At 45.7% G+C, this 14147-nt stretch overlaps 1 protein-coding gene across 1 annotated transcript in view; it reads left to right on the top strand.

Annotated features, from left to right (window-relative positions):
- Positions 1–14147, top strand: part of LOC105937015 (low-density lipoprotein receptor-related protein 1) — a 130747-nt gene that overhangs the window by 105646 nt on the left and 10954 nt on the right. The window contains exons 42-74 of the mRNA XM_036151684.1: positions 9–198; positions 282–486; positions 653–845; positions 1529–1654; positions 1927–2055; positions 2139–2258; positions 2433–2546; positions 2648–2797; positions 2981–3103; positions 3209–3325; positions 4562–4690; positions 4795–4917; positions 5027–5167; positions 5800–5987; positions 6270–6453; positions 6531–6616; positions 6698–6817; positions 6965–7152; positions 8249–8454; positions 8553–8741; positions 8827–8975; positions 9080–9173; positions 9279–9395; positions 9480–9599; positions 10925–11047; positions 11137–11262; positions 11346–11462; positions 12031–12137; positions 12227–12359; positions 13215–13337; positions 13436–13558; positions 13690–13830; positions 13912–14052. Coding sequence (XP_036007577.1) covers positions 9–198; positions 282–486; positions 653–845; positions 1529–1654; positions 1927–2055; positions 2139–2258; positions 2433–2546; positions 2648–2797; positions 2981–3103; positions 3209–3325; positions 4562–4690; positions 4795–4917; positions 5027–5167; positions 5800–5987; positions 6270–6453; positions 6531–6616; positions 6698–6817; positions 6965–7152; positions 8249–8454; positions 8553–8741; positions 8827–8975; positions 9080–9173; positions 9279–9395; positions 9480–9599; positions 10925–11047; positions 11137–11262; positions 11346–11462; positions 12031–12137; positions 12227–12359; positions 13215–13337; positions 13436–13558; positions 13690–13830; positions 13912–14052 — 4635 coding nt within the window. The remainder of the gene's footprint in view (positions 1–8; positions 199–281; positions 487–652; positions 846–1528; positions 1655–1926; positions 2056–2138; positions 2259–2432; positions 2547–2647; positions 2798–2980; positions 3104–3208; positions 3326–4561; positions 4691–4794; positions 4918–5026; positions 5168–5799; positions 5988–6269; positions 6454–6530; positions 6617–6697; positions 6818–6964; positions 7153–8248; positions 8455–8552; positions 8742–8826; positions 8976–9079; positions 9174–9278; positions 9396–9479; positions 9600–10924; positions 11048–11136; positions 11263–11345; positions 11463–12030; positions 12138–12226; positions 12360–13214; positions 13338–13435; positions 13559–13689; positions 13831–13911; positions 14053–14147) is intronic.

The raw sequence follows: 14147 nt of genomic DNA, 5'->3' as shown, positions 1-14147 counted from the left end.
TGTGTCAGATGTGGGCTCTGTAGAGGGCTTGGCATACCACAGGGGCTGGGATATGCTTTACTGGACCAGCTACACTACGTCAACCATCACCCGTCACACCGTGGACCAAAGCCGCTGGGGCGCCGTCGACCGGAACATCGTGGTCACCATGTCGGGGGACGACCACCCGAGGGCCTTCGTGCTTGACGAGTGTCAGGGGTCAGAACTGGTTTGCTTCTTTGTTTTCACGCATTCGTACATTTCGCTTGTCCGTGTGTGCATCACTGCATCTCTGCCTACAGCCTGATGTTTTGGACCAACTGGAACGAGCAGTCTCCAAGCATCATGCGTGCCACGCTGGCTGGTTCCAACGTCCTGGTGATCATCGGGACCGATGTCCGAACTCCCAACGGTCTGGCCATCGACCACCGAGCTGAAAAGCTTTATTTCTCCGACGCCACTCTAGACAAGATTGAGCGCTGCGAGTATGATGGGAGTCGGAGATACGTGAGTTAGCACATATCAGACCTTTTGTCTGGCTGTTCTGATGGCTGTATTCTTCTTATTATTATAACTTTTTTGTATTATTATTATTATTATCAGCTGCAGCAGCAGTAGTGGTATATTTGTGGTCGTGATCAGCCGTTGATCAGAATTGTCTTTTCTACTCCAGGTGGTGCTGAAGAACGAGCCCGTCCATCCGTTTGGCCTGGCTGTATACGGAGACTACATCTTCTGGACGGACTGGGTCAGGAGGGCTGTGCTTCGGGCCGACAAATACACCGGGGCGGAAATGAAGGTGCTACGTGCTGACATCCCCCAGCAGCCCATGGGCATCGTTGCCGTGGCCAATGACACCAACAGCTGTAAGTCAGGGGGTTGTCTGGAGCGCACAAAGTGATTGGTTGGGTCATCAATTACAGCTCTCTGCAGGGCTGCGCTGACCTGAAGGGTATAATGCGTAGAAATGCCTGATGTAGGTGAAATTTTTGTTCATATTTATGGCACATCAATTCAGAATATTTTTGCAAAAAACCAAAACAAAAAACATCCCATACTACCTAATGCAGGTGGAGCCTTAACTAGAAAAATGTGTCAAAAACAGTTTTTACTTTGCTAAAAATGAAATGTAATATTTTCATAATATATATATATATCTTAACCTTTTTTTCGATTTTTATTTCACTGTTTCCTTTATCCTGTCACATTGACGACATCTTGACATGTGTCAGTTTGTCATAATAAAGCAAGACCACAAAATGACAACAAGAAAAGACTAATTTGATAATCTCACCATGCAAAAGTAAAGTAAAAATGAAAATGTCTTCCAAAAGCAGGTCTGCAGAGTCTGTTTCAGATATCACCAAGGTTCATTCTTGACAGGAATACAGTACTTGGAGCTGAAGGCTTGATATTTGTGCGTGACAACATTCTGTACACCCCCTCTATGGACCCTGTATTATATGATGAGTTGGTTTGCCGTAGAATGTAAGGTTCTGAGTACCAAGTGCAGTCTTGTGTGCTTCTAACAATCCTCGTGTTTGCCCAGGTGAGTTCTCTTTGTGCCGCGTCCATAACGGAGGATGTCACGACCTGTGTCTGCTGAGCTCTGAGGGCAGAGTGACCTGCAGCTGCCGTGGCGACAGAAAGCTTTTGGAAGACAACACCTGCGCAGGTACGACAAGATCCAGATTCATTGGAGTCTGCATTAACTCGTGCACACTGCGTTTTTTTCAATAGGCTGTATTTAATGAGGATGCTTCCCCAAATCTGCTATTTTTGGGTCCATAAAGTAACAACTGAAGAGCTTGCAGTTAGTAATTTCATGAATATGTTTTAACAAAAAAATTTCTTTCTTTTTTTTTTTTTTTGGTAAAAACGTTGTGTACAGTAGGTTTTTTTTATTTGGTGTAATTTCAAGTGTTTGTTTTTCTGTTCGTGCCGCAGGCGTCAACTCAACATGCACCGGCGTTGACGAGTTTGAGTGCGGAAACGGAGACTGCGTCAACTACACTCTGACTTGTGACGGCATGGCTCACTGCAAGGACAAGTCCGATGAGAAACAGTCCTACTGTGGTGAGCAAAGTCTTTCCTCGGTCCAATGTTGTATTTTGCTTTCTGACATTTGTAATTAAACCATATCTCTCTCTGGTTCTCAGCCAACCGGGTGTGCAAGAAGGGCTACAGGCGGTGTGCAAACGGCCGCTGTGTGGGGCACAGCTCCTGGTGCAATGGGCAGGATGACTGTGGAGACAATTCAGACGAAGTCTTCTGCAACAGTGAGTCTTAGTTTGAAAGACTTTGAGAAAGTGGAGGAGAGCTGATGATTAAAGTCACCTTTAAAGGATTGGTAGGCGGCTTGGCTGCTTGAAATCCTTCACACAGTTGTGCATTATCCTGAGTTCTGGATGCTCGCCAACCTGAACGCCGTCTCCTTCTCCCACGTGTGTCAGCCACGCTGTGCTCAGCCGATCAGTTCCAGTGCAGAGACGGAAGCTGCATCTCCAACTCCAGCAAGTGTAACCAGAAGGTGGACTGTGAGGACGCGAGCGACGAGATGAACTGTCGTAAGTTGATCCATTCTGCTTGGTCAGCATAACTAGTTTTAATGCAACAAATGAGCATGTTGCTCAGAGCCTTCTGTCTTTTTTTTTTTTTTTTTGTAAAGCTCCCACGGACTGTTCCTCTTACTTCCATCTGGGAGTGAAGAGTGTGGCGTTTCAGAAGTGTGAGTACACCACACTCTGCTACGCCCCCTCATGGCTATGTGACGGAGCCAACGACTGCGGGGACTTCTCGGATGAAAGGAACTGCCCGGGTATTTTTGCATTTTCATCAGCTGATTGGTCAAGAATTCATCTTAGATTATACCCAAAGAGATCAAAACATGATAGGAGGACTTTTTCTGTTAAATTGTAGCATGTGAGGAATTTTTCATGGGAAAAAAAAACATTTTCCTCTCATGCTGAAGAGTTTATCTTTGACCTTGTCACTCTGTCAGGGGCCGGGAGGACAAAGTGTCCTTTGCCCTTCTTTTCTTGCCCGAGCGGCCGCTGCATCCCGATGAGTTGGACCTGTGACGGCGAAAATGACTGCGAGAAAGGTGCCGACGAAGAGAACTGCGGTACGAACTGAGAAGAACTGAAATCCAGCAAATATTTGTTTTTATTATTATTTGTTTTCCAGCTGGACTAATGCCTGTTTCATACCCCTGTCTCTGGTTTTGTAGATAAGGTCTGCTCACCATCGCAGTTTGAGTGTAAGAACCACCGCTGTATTTACAGCCGCTGGGTGTGTGACGGGGCCGACGACTGCGGTGATGGCAGCGACGAGGGCAGTCACTGCAGTACGTCCTTAATATATTTTACGACATTACAGAAATAATGTGGTCCTGTTAGGCGATATTCATGTTATACTGAAGGGATTTACAAATGAAAATCTGAAGATGATGACATGCATTTGTGTTCAGCCCCCTGTATTATTATACCCCGAAATAAAATACAGTTCAACGCACTGGGTTGGAATGCCTCAGGGGTTTATTAGAGAACATTACTGTACATCCTGAAGAAAAAGTGACACAGCAGATACAAAGCTGTGTAGAAGTTACCACTGTTAGGCTATAAAACAGTATCTCCAGATTTTAATATCCAGTCAAGAGGTCCATGGTAGCTCTGGAGGAGCTGCAGAGATCCACAGCTCAGGGGAGGGGATTATGACTACAGGATAGTTGTTAGTTATGCAATCCATAATTTGGGCTTTTGCAGAAGAATAGCCGAAGTAAAAATCATTAAAAGGAAGCAATAAGAAGTCCTGTTTACAGTTTTGTCATAGTAACAGCAAATGTATGAAGGAAGATGTCAGATGAGACTAAAAGAGAGCTTTCTTACCTCAGAAGACATTAAAGGCCTGTTCAGTTGCAGCGGCAGATGCTTTTCCTCTTCTCCCATGCATGTTCTCACAACAGTCAAGCAGGTCCGATTTGAGGGAGCTAAATACAAGACAAGCCACGGGACCATTTTAGAGGCTGCAAAAGATGTGTGGTCTTGAGTGGAGGTTCAGCCTCCAGCAGGACAATGATCCTGCAGAACGGCTACAGTGGAGTAGTTTAGATGTAACCAGGTTCATGGGTTAGGAGTGGCCCGGGGAGTCCAGACTGAGAGCCAAATGGGAATCTGTGGCAAGACTTAAAAATCAAGTTCACAGATTATCTGTACCCTTGTAAAAAAAAAAAAAAAAAATCATCCAGAACAATTTTTAAAATACATACAATGGGCTGAACACAAACAACCTTCACACTTTTGTTATTGTTTTGTAAAACATCTTGAAATCCATGTATCACTTTTCTTCCATTTCACAATGATGCACTACTTTGTTTTGTTCTATCAGTTAAAGTTCCTATAAAATACTTGAAAGTTTATAGTGGCAACACAGAAAATGTAAAAAAAATAGGTATCCCAGGGGTCGTATTACATATGCATGTCACTGTAAGCAAATAATAGAATAGCTCACCCTGGTTTTTATGATTTTTATATGATAGTAAAAACATGTGTCCAAGCTGTCAACATTTTACTTTTTTTTGTAGAGAATAAAACTTGCAGTTTAGGGACATTTCGCTGTCCCGGTTCGAACGTGTGCATTCCTCAGCGCTGGAAGTGCGACGGCGACAAAGACTGCCCTGATGGGGCCGACGAGAGCGTCACAGCAGGATGTGGTGAGCGCGAAACTGGGGCAGAAACCCTCTGTTGACCTGCTGTGTGCTGGGGCAAGAAATAAACGACTTACCTTGTTCTCTCACCGAATGTGTCCGTGCCTCAGTCTTCAACGACACGTGCAACGGCGACGAGTTCATGTGCCAGAGCCGCGAGTGCATCCCCAAGCACTACGTGTGTGACCATGACAAAGACTGCAGAGATGGCTCCGATGAGTCCCCGGAGTGCTGTGAGTGGTCCTCCTACACCCAACGGGCCAGTCGGATCCACCTTCCCACTTCTTCTTCTTCTTCTCCCGCTGCTTTTTATGTGATTACGCTCGCTGTGTGTCCCCGCAGACTACCCACCATGCGGTACGGACAGTTTCAGCTGCTCCAACGGAAGCTGTCTGCCCCATAAGTCCTGGGAGTGTGACGGAGAGTTTGACTGCCACGACCACTCAGACGAAGCGCCGATAAACCCTCGTTGTCTAAGTCCGGGTAAGATGGGCACAGAAACAACATGTTTTTAAAGTTTATTTACTACGGTTAATAGTCTGTTGGCTCTGTTCTTCTGGCCACAATTAGTCCAATTTATTTAGCTTCTTGTGTCATTAGTAAATTCAAAAATTCTGCTTAAAGCATTTTGTGTAACTTTAGATGTAAGAAAATGAGATGAGATTCTAAATAACCAGCTACTTTTTTACATTTTATCAATTCATTCAAGTATCTGCATACTACTGAGTACTGAATTTTGTTTGCTTATAAAAGAGTTGGTGTGCAATAGGTGTGTGTCCTTCCTGGGCAGGACAATTTTGCAAACAGTATTTATACGTTTGAATCCAACTTACCTGGAAATGTAAAGGTAATTAAAATAGAATAATTGTAAAAACAGGAAATGGATTTGAATATCAAACACTAAATGTTAATGCAGAGAAGGGAGACGATAAGCTGCAAACAACTATTATAAATAGTTCATTGAATATTGAATGAAATCAGATCTTTTGAAAGGAAGAAGACCGATAATATGTGGCAGCTGGAAAGATCTCAGAGGCTTTGAAATTTGATCGACTTGGTTGATTTTGTTGCGCCTTCGCTCGTTTCTCATTTAATTGCTTTGTTTCACTGAACAGAGAAGAAATGCAATGGCAGCGCGGTCGCCTGCGATAATGGAAAGTGCATCCCTGAGGCTCTGCTCTGCGACCACAAGGACGACTGTGGGGACGGGTCCGACGAGCTGAACTGCTTCATCAACGAGTGCCTGAACAGTAAACTGAGTGGCTGCTCCCAGCTCTGTGAGGACCTGAAAAAAGGCTACAAGGTGAGCGACGAGCGGCAAATGAGATGAAACGCGAACAGAGTTTAGGTTTAGGAACGTCTGGATTCAAGTATTTTACAGAGAAAAGGAAAAGCAGTAGGGAAGAGTGTGTTCAAATCCATCCGTCATCCTTCCTTCCTTCCTGCCTGTCGGACCTTTTTAAAAGAATAGCTCCTCTAAATTCCCGATAAACGGTTCTGAAGGTTTGACAGGAAACCTTTTGGATGTGTGGAACACGCTGAGGAGTGCGTTGCTTAACGAGCTCTCCCCTTTGCTCCCCAACAGTGCCGATGCCACCCTGGCTTCCGCCTCAAAGACGACAGGAAGACCTGCGTGGACATAGACGAATGCACAACCTCCTATCCGTGCACGCAGCGCTGCATCAACACCCACGGCAGCTACCACTGTCTGTGCGTGGAGGGCTTCCAGCTCAGTCCCGAGAACCCAACGATATGCAAATCCGTCTCTGGTAAGAAAGCAGCAGTTAAATAGCAGTCAGCCAAGTGTTTCAGGCTAATCCCCCTCGTGTGTGCTATCGACCTGCAGACGAGGAGCCGTTCCTCATCTTCGCCAACCGCTATTACCTGAGGAAGCTCAACTTGGACGGCTCCAACTACACTCTGCTCAAACAGGTGAGGCCCGTGAGTCCTTCTGACGAGCGCTGACAGGTTTACGCTGTTCTCAGACTGATGCGGCGTCCGTGTCGTTGACAGGGCTTAAACAACGCCGTGGCTCTGGACTTTGACTACCGGCAGCAGATGATTTATTGGACAGACGTCAACACGCAGGGCAGCATGATCCGACGGATGCACATCAACGGCAGCAACGTTCAGGTCGGTGTCGCAGCATCTTGTCTCTGACGGATAAGAGGATAATTAGACCCGCCAGCCGTTTTAACATCCTCATCCGTGTGGACGTGTGTGTGCGCGCAAGTCACACACGGATTTACAGAAAACGCGTGCCTCTTCCTGATATGCCAGGTCCTTCACCGAACGTTGCTCAACAATCCTGACGGTCTGGCTGTCGACTGGGTCGGAGGGAACCTGTACTGGTGCGATAAGGGTCGGGACACTATTGAGGTGTCAAAGCTGAATGGAGCATACCGGACGGTTCTGGTCAATAGCGGCCTGAGGGAGCCGCGTGCGATCGCTGTGGATGTTCGCTACGGGTAGGAGCGATTATGAGCCACGTCATTATCATTTATCATGTTCTGAAGAACATACACACATGTGCACACAGTGCCTTGCAAAGGTGCATTTTATTCTGTCGTAGCAACACAGTTCAATGTATTTTATTGGGATTTTATGTGAAAGACAAACAAAGTTGCTCATTAATGGGCAAGTGGAGAAAGGGGGTGCTTGATTGTTTGTTTGCTTTTTCCAATAAATATCAGAAAACTGTGGCCAGTCAGTCCTTTTAAAGTGACAAAAAAAGCCAAAAGTTATGATTAAAGTCCGATACCAGTGAATGTGTAGTAAGGTGCTCAATTCAGATTAAAATTTAACTTTTTTGCCTTCCACAAATTTGCTGTGTGTGCAAGAAAACTAGAACTTTACAGATTTTTCCCTAAGGTGAAACATGTTGATGGCAGCATCATGCTGTGGGGAAGCTTTTCTTTATTAGGACAGACATGTTGGTTTGATGAATGGAGGTAGAACCCTGCACTGCAAAAACGGATCTAAAAATATGTAAAATGTTCTTAAAATTTGTGTTTTTGTCCTAGATCTGAGCAGGTAAATAATACTATCTGCCAATGGAAAGAGTATTTTGACCCCTAAAATAAGATAATTAGACATCCTGCACTTGAAATAAGATGATGGAGATGAGTTGTTCCTATTTTAAGTGCAAAAGTCTTATTCTATTGGCAGATCATCTTATTTGCCTGCTCAAATCAAGGACATATACGCTCATTTTAAGAAAATATTACTTATTTTTAGTTCTGTTTTTGCAGTGTGGCAGAAAACCTGTTGGAGGTGGTTCCCCTTCCAGTAGGACAACAAGCTAAAACTACAACCAAAACTACAGGAAAATGGTTTAGATTAAAAAAATCTTAATTTGTTAAAATGATTCCACCAAACCTAAATTGTTGTATGAAACATTGAATGTATCAATATCCTCTCTAATTTGTGTTGGTCTATCACATTAAATCCCAATAAAATAAATTAAAGCTTGTTGTTGTGACAAAACATGAAAGGTTTTGAAGAGTGCTAATACTTTAGCACTGTCCAAACATTAACGCTAACGCTCACGGTCATCCCTGCAAGGTACTTGTACTGGTCGGACTGGGGTGACAACCCTCACATTGGGAGGATCGGGATGGACGGCACGAACAGGAGTGTGGTCATTAAGGATAAGATCACCTGGCCTAACGGCTTAGCCCTGGACTTTGTCAACGACCGCATCTACTGGGCGGATGCTCGGGAGGACTACATCGCCTTCGCCAGCATGGACGGAACCAACAGACACACGGGTAACACGCCGATAGTTACAAACACCTTTAACTCGGTTTTTAACGTTCTTTACGTGGGCTTCAGTTGTCCGTACGTGTGTTTGTGTGCGCTCCCGCAGTCCTGTCTCAGGATATTCCCCACATCTTTGCCATGACTCTGTTCGAGGAGTACATCTACTGGACAGACTGGGAGACAAAGTCTATCAACAGAGCTCATAAGACGCAGGGGACCAACAAGACCATGCTGATCAGCACCCTGCACCGGCCGATGGACATCCACGTATTCCACCCATACCGCCAGCCCGATGGTACAAGCAGGTCCCCCCTTTTTAATGTCCGTGTCTCTGCCTGACTCCGTGGTGGTCGTTTACAATTCCTTTCTGTTCTCACCAGTGGTGGGCCATCCGTGCCAGCTCAACAACGGCGGCTGCAGTAACCTGTGTTTGCTCTCGCCCGGCGGGGGCTACAAGTGTGCGTGCCCCACCAACTTTTACCTGGCCTCTGATGGCAAACGCTGCCAGTCCAATTGCACTGCGAGCCAGGTGAGATTGTGCAAGGGTGGTGTCTTGCAAAAAAAAAAAAAAAAAGCTTGGTTGTACATGTTAACAAGTAGGAAAAAACTAATACTTATCATCTGCTCCTGTAGTTCGTCTGCAAAAACGACAAGTGCATCCCATTTTGGTGGAAGTGTGACACGGAGGATGATTGCGGGGATCGCTCCGACGAGCCTGCAGACTGTCGTAAGTGATCAGCCAGATTATTATGTAATATAATTATGGTCTATTTCCGTTTTGTCCCGAGGTTCTCCTGTTGTGATGACGTGGTATGTGCGTTCTCGATTGTAGCTGATTTTAAGTGCAAACCGGGCCAGTTTCAGTGTGGCACCGGCATCTGTACCAACCCTGCCTACATCTGTGACGGAGACAACGATTGTCAGGACAACTCTGACGAAGCCAACTGCGGTAGATGCACCTTCACATATGCTATCAGGCGTTTACAGTTGTTTCCCCTGCGCCACTTATTGTTCATCGACCTCGTTCTCCCAGACATTCATGTGTGCCTGCCGAGCCAGTTCAAGTGCACCCACCCCAATCGCTGCATCCCGGGAATCTTCCGCTGCAACGGTCAGGACAACTGCGGGGATGGAGAGGATGAAAAGGACTGCCGTAAGTCATCTCTGCTGTTTATTAGATAGTTTCACTGCCACATGATGGCTGTCAGGGGTTTTGCAGTATCACTGTGTCTTTGTTGCAGCACAATCCAACTGTATCTCCCCTACCATCACAGATGTAAACATGAAAAGCTTGATCTACTGGGAATTTTACTGGAGCTTTGTACTTTTGGTAAAACGAGACTAAGATTGAGCTTTTGAGCCACAAACACTGCCAGTGTCTCTTGCCAACAAAGGATAAATTTGTGTAAAAGCACCTCAAGCCCCCTATTGAGTACAGTGGAAGGTCTGTGATGCTGCGGGCCTGTTCCTCTTCCAGATGTCCAAGGAACCTTGTTAGAGGGCATTGCATCATGAACTCAGGGAGATACTGGGACCTTTTCAGTTTACATCTGGTGACAGCTGGCAGTAAAATGAAAATTAGTCATTATTGTGGTTCATTCAGTAGGACAATGATCCAATACATGTGGCCAACACAGAAAGGGTTCACTAGACAAGGGAAATGTACCTTCTAAAGGTAGCTAAATATTCAAGAAAAACTGTGGACTGAGCAGAAAAGAACCCACTACAGAGGATATATATCAGTGATTCCTAAACCTTTTAGGAACTGATCTGATAAATAACTAGAAGAGACTAATGGTCCAGTCAGTTGAGTATACTACGTCAATTACATAGGGTTATTATGCAGAAACAACATCCAAGATGCTGCTTTGATTTTTAAGTTTATCTCTTCTAACATGATCAGCATAAATATGCTTTACCATTAATATTTTGGAGGATCACATTGATTCATGACCCTCAGGGGAGTCTTGACTCCTTTGGGAACGGCTGATCTGTAGGGATTGTGAAAAGAGGAGCATTCAAAGATCTGTTTGTCTGCATGCTCCAACCTCGCTAACCCTTACAGAGACACACTAAGTGCTTTCCTGCTGCCATTACCGGGTCATGCAAGGGACTGACCAGTGATTTAAAAAAAAAGAAAAAGAAAAGAAAAACTGATTATTAGCGCACATGAAGCTGCTGAACACTCGCATGTTCCCCGGTGCATTTTTGCTGGTTATGAACTTTCTATTTGCAATGCTTACAGACCATATCATGCTATATAATAAAAAGGACAGGAAAGTGCTTTATTTGTAATTATACATACAAGGTACATACAACGAAATTACATAGATCAGATGGTTGAATGCAACCGCAATTACGTTTACTGTGAACAACGAGATCAGATGAAATGCTCAGTTATTTTGTTTTGTTTAATTATACAGTTTATCCTTATGTATAATTGTGTTAATAACTCAGATGTGTGTGTTACTGTTGCAGCCGAGGTCACATGTGCTCCCAACCAGTTCCAGTGTGCCATGAGTAAGCGCTGCATCCCGAGAGTGTGGGTATGTGACCGGGACAACGACTGTGTGGATGGATCTGATGAGCCCGCCAACTGCAGTAAGATTAGCCTCTAGGATAAAAACAATGATCGCATATCTGCTTGCTGTGAGTCTGTAGAAACTGTTGCGTCTTCCCGCCCATCCCAGCTCAAATGACGTGCGGCGTGGACGAGTTCCGCTGCAAGGACTCGGGCCGCTGCATCCCGGCGCTCTGGAAGTGTGACGGCGAGGCGGACTGCGGGGACGCCTCAGACGAACCCAAGGACGAGTGCGGTGAGAAAAGGCTCCGCCACGGAGGCCCGAAGGTGTTTTTATGTCGCTCTACACAGCCTGACCGCTCGCCTTCTTGTGCACAGACGAGCGGACGTGCGAGCCGTACCAGTTTCGGTGCAAAAACAACCGCTGCGTGCCGGGCCGCTGGCAGTGTGACTACGACAACGACTGCGGGGACAACTCGGATGAGGAGAAGTGTGGTAGGTTCTCTGTATTATTGTTAGCCTTTGAAGATGCGCAGCCGCAAGCGCAGCTTTCATTCATTGTGTGAATGAAAATCACCTTATTTGTAACTCGGCATGAGCTCTACCGTCGGAAGACAAGCAGAAGCGGTAAGAAATGTGTCGCTCCTCACTTTCTGTCTGTTGTAGCTCCTCGGCTGATTTCTGTTCAGTTAATCACTTCTGTGCACATCTCACATCATCTCATGTCTGTTTTGCATTTCACACTGGCCTGTTGCTGTGAGCCAGAGGTAGGTGCTGCCACTGTTTCAGATCAACCGTAACCTCCAAACTCCCAGTCTGGCTTTATTTCTCCTCTTTTTGTGCTCTCTTCTGCAATCCTTCTCCTCCTTTCTTCGCCCACTGACACCATCCCTAAAATAAAATCTAAATGCCTTGTTTTATGTAACTAGGCCTTGCTCCTAACTTTTTTTTCTTTTTCTAGTGATCCTCTCCTTAAGCTTTCCCTTAATGGCTCCCTCTACTCTTTGTGCTTTCCTAATTATCCACACACATTCTTCAAAGCTTCTCTTCTCTCTGCCCCCAGTGCCTCGAAAGTGTTCAGAGAGCGAGTTTTCCTGCACAAATGGCCGCTGCATCGCTGGCCGCTGGAAGTGCGACGGGGACCACGACTGTGCCGACGGGTCAGATGAGGTATCGCTCCAGTATTTTCCTTCTTTCCCATAATCTGTCACGCACGAAGGGTGCTAAGAGAAACAACGACGCTCTGCTTTTCGCTGCAGGACGGCTGTGATGTGAAGTGCGACAGCGATCAGTTCCAGTGCAAAAACGGCCACTGCATTCCCATCCGCTGGCGCTGTGACTCGGATGTTGACTGCATGGACGGCAGCGATGAGGAGAAGTGCGACAGTAGTGGTGAGAGGATCACTGATTTTCCCCCTGAAGGAGACTAAGACCTGTCCACACATTCAGCTGTCAACATACACCGCCTTGTAGAATAACCCAATAACCACAACCCTTCACTAACTTTATTGGTAATTTATTTGACAAATCATCTTAGCTTTGTTTGTTATAGTGATGTTAAGGAAACATTATAACATGGAATATTTCAATTTATATAATCCCCTTTAGTTCAGTACCCAAAAATACAATCCAATAGAAACAGCTGCCCTCAAAAGTCACATGATTTGTAAAGAGAGTCCATAATGTGTGTAAACTAATCTCACTATAATTCCTACTATACTTCGAAAGGCCTCAGAGGTCTGTTGGCGATCACAGGAGAAAGCATAGCGATGAGGTCGGGGTTGATGATTAAAGCAGGGTTAGGTTATAAAATAACATCTCAAGTTTTGAACATCTCACAGAGCTCCGTTAGAATCCTTTGGAAATTGAAAAAGTAAACCTACCAAGACATGGCTGTCCACCAAAACTGGCGGGATACGGAGAGAATCAATCAGAGATGCCAATGGTAACTGTGGAGGAGATGTAAAGATCCACAGCTCAGGTGGAAGAGTCTGTAGACAGGATAACCGTTAGCCATGCTCTCCACGGATCTGGCCTTTGTGATTGAATTTAACGAAAGAAGTCCATAAGAGGTCTTGTTTGCAGTTTGCCATGAAAGGTCACAACAAACATGTGGTTTGTTAAAATAGTTTTTTTTCTCATAGTACTTAACAATTACATGCTCCTTTTTGTGTGCTAACATGTAAAATGCCAGGGATATGAATACTTGAGTAGTTTAACATAGCTGCTGTTATTATGCTGTTTTAGTGGGCAGACACTGCACCCAGGAGGAGTTCCAGTGCAACAACACTCTGTGTAAACCCCATCGCTGGATGTGCGATGGTGAGGACGACTGTGGAGACAATTCAGACGAGAGCCCAGCGGAGTGTGGTGAGATTAGCTGTACTTCACCTTTCAACCCCCACTGTCTTCCTCCACTCTGCAGTAGTTATTCTTCCTCCTAATCCCCCTCTCTGTCGCTCCATCAGTGAAGTTCGTGTGCCCGCCCACGAGGCAGTTCCGTTGCCACAATGACCGGGTGTGTGTGCCGGTTTCAATGCGCTGCGATGGCGTCAACAACTGTGGGGACAACAGCGACGAGCTCAACTGCCGTGAGTTTTGTTTGCTGATTTCACACATTTTCATTTATGTCAGAAGCGTCATTAATGGGATTGTGTTTGATCTTTTTCTCCATGAAGCGGATAAAAACTTATTTTTCAGACCCACTTTTCTTTTTTTCCAGCAACACATCCTTTGACGCCAGTGTGCCAGAAGAACCAGTTCCAGTGCGGCAACGGCCGCTGCATCAGCACCGATCTGCTCTGCAACCACTTCAACGACTGCGAGGACTACGGCTCTGACGAAATGAGCTGTGATAAGAAAGGTGCGTAGTGGCCTCGCCGTTTGCCGTGGCGAGCGTTGCTGGTCATCAGTGCTGACTGTATGTCGTCTGTTTGTTGTCCAGCTGATTCATCGATGAACGAATGCCGCCGCAACGTGACCATGTGCGGAGATGGAGACGAAGCGCACTGCGTAATCATCGGCACCGTCTCCTTCTGCTCCTGCAAGCCCGGCTTCCAGTCCAACGGACAGAACCGATGCGAAGGTAAGGACGTCTGAGAACTGGTTTAGCGTTTCCATCCCCCTTTGACTGTTTTATGTTTTGGCTAACGCCGGCAACACGGCCTTCGTATGGTTCAC

The sequence above is a fragment of the Fundulus heteroclitus genome, chromosome 20 (assembly GCF_011125445.2).
Source record: "Fundulus heteroclitus isolate FHET01 chromosome 20, MU-UCD_Fhet_4.1, whole genome shotgun sequence".
Classification (NCBI taxonomy): Eukaryota; Metazoa; Chordata; class Actinopteri; order Cyprinodontiformes; family Fundulidae; genus Fundulus; species Fundulus heteroclitus.
Note: the sequence above shows the minus strand (reverse complement) of the source record. Positions and strands in the feature narration are given on the sequence as shown.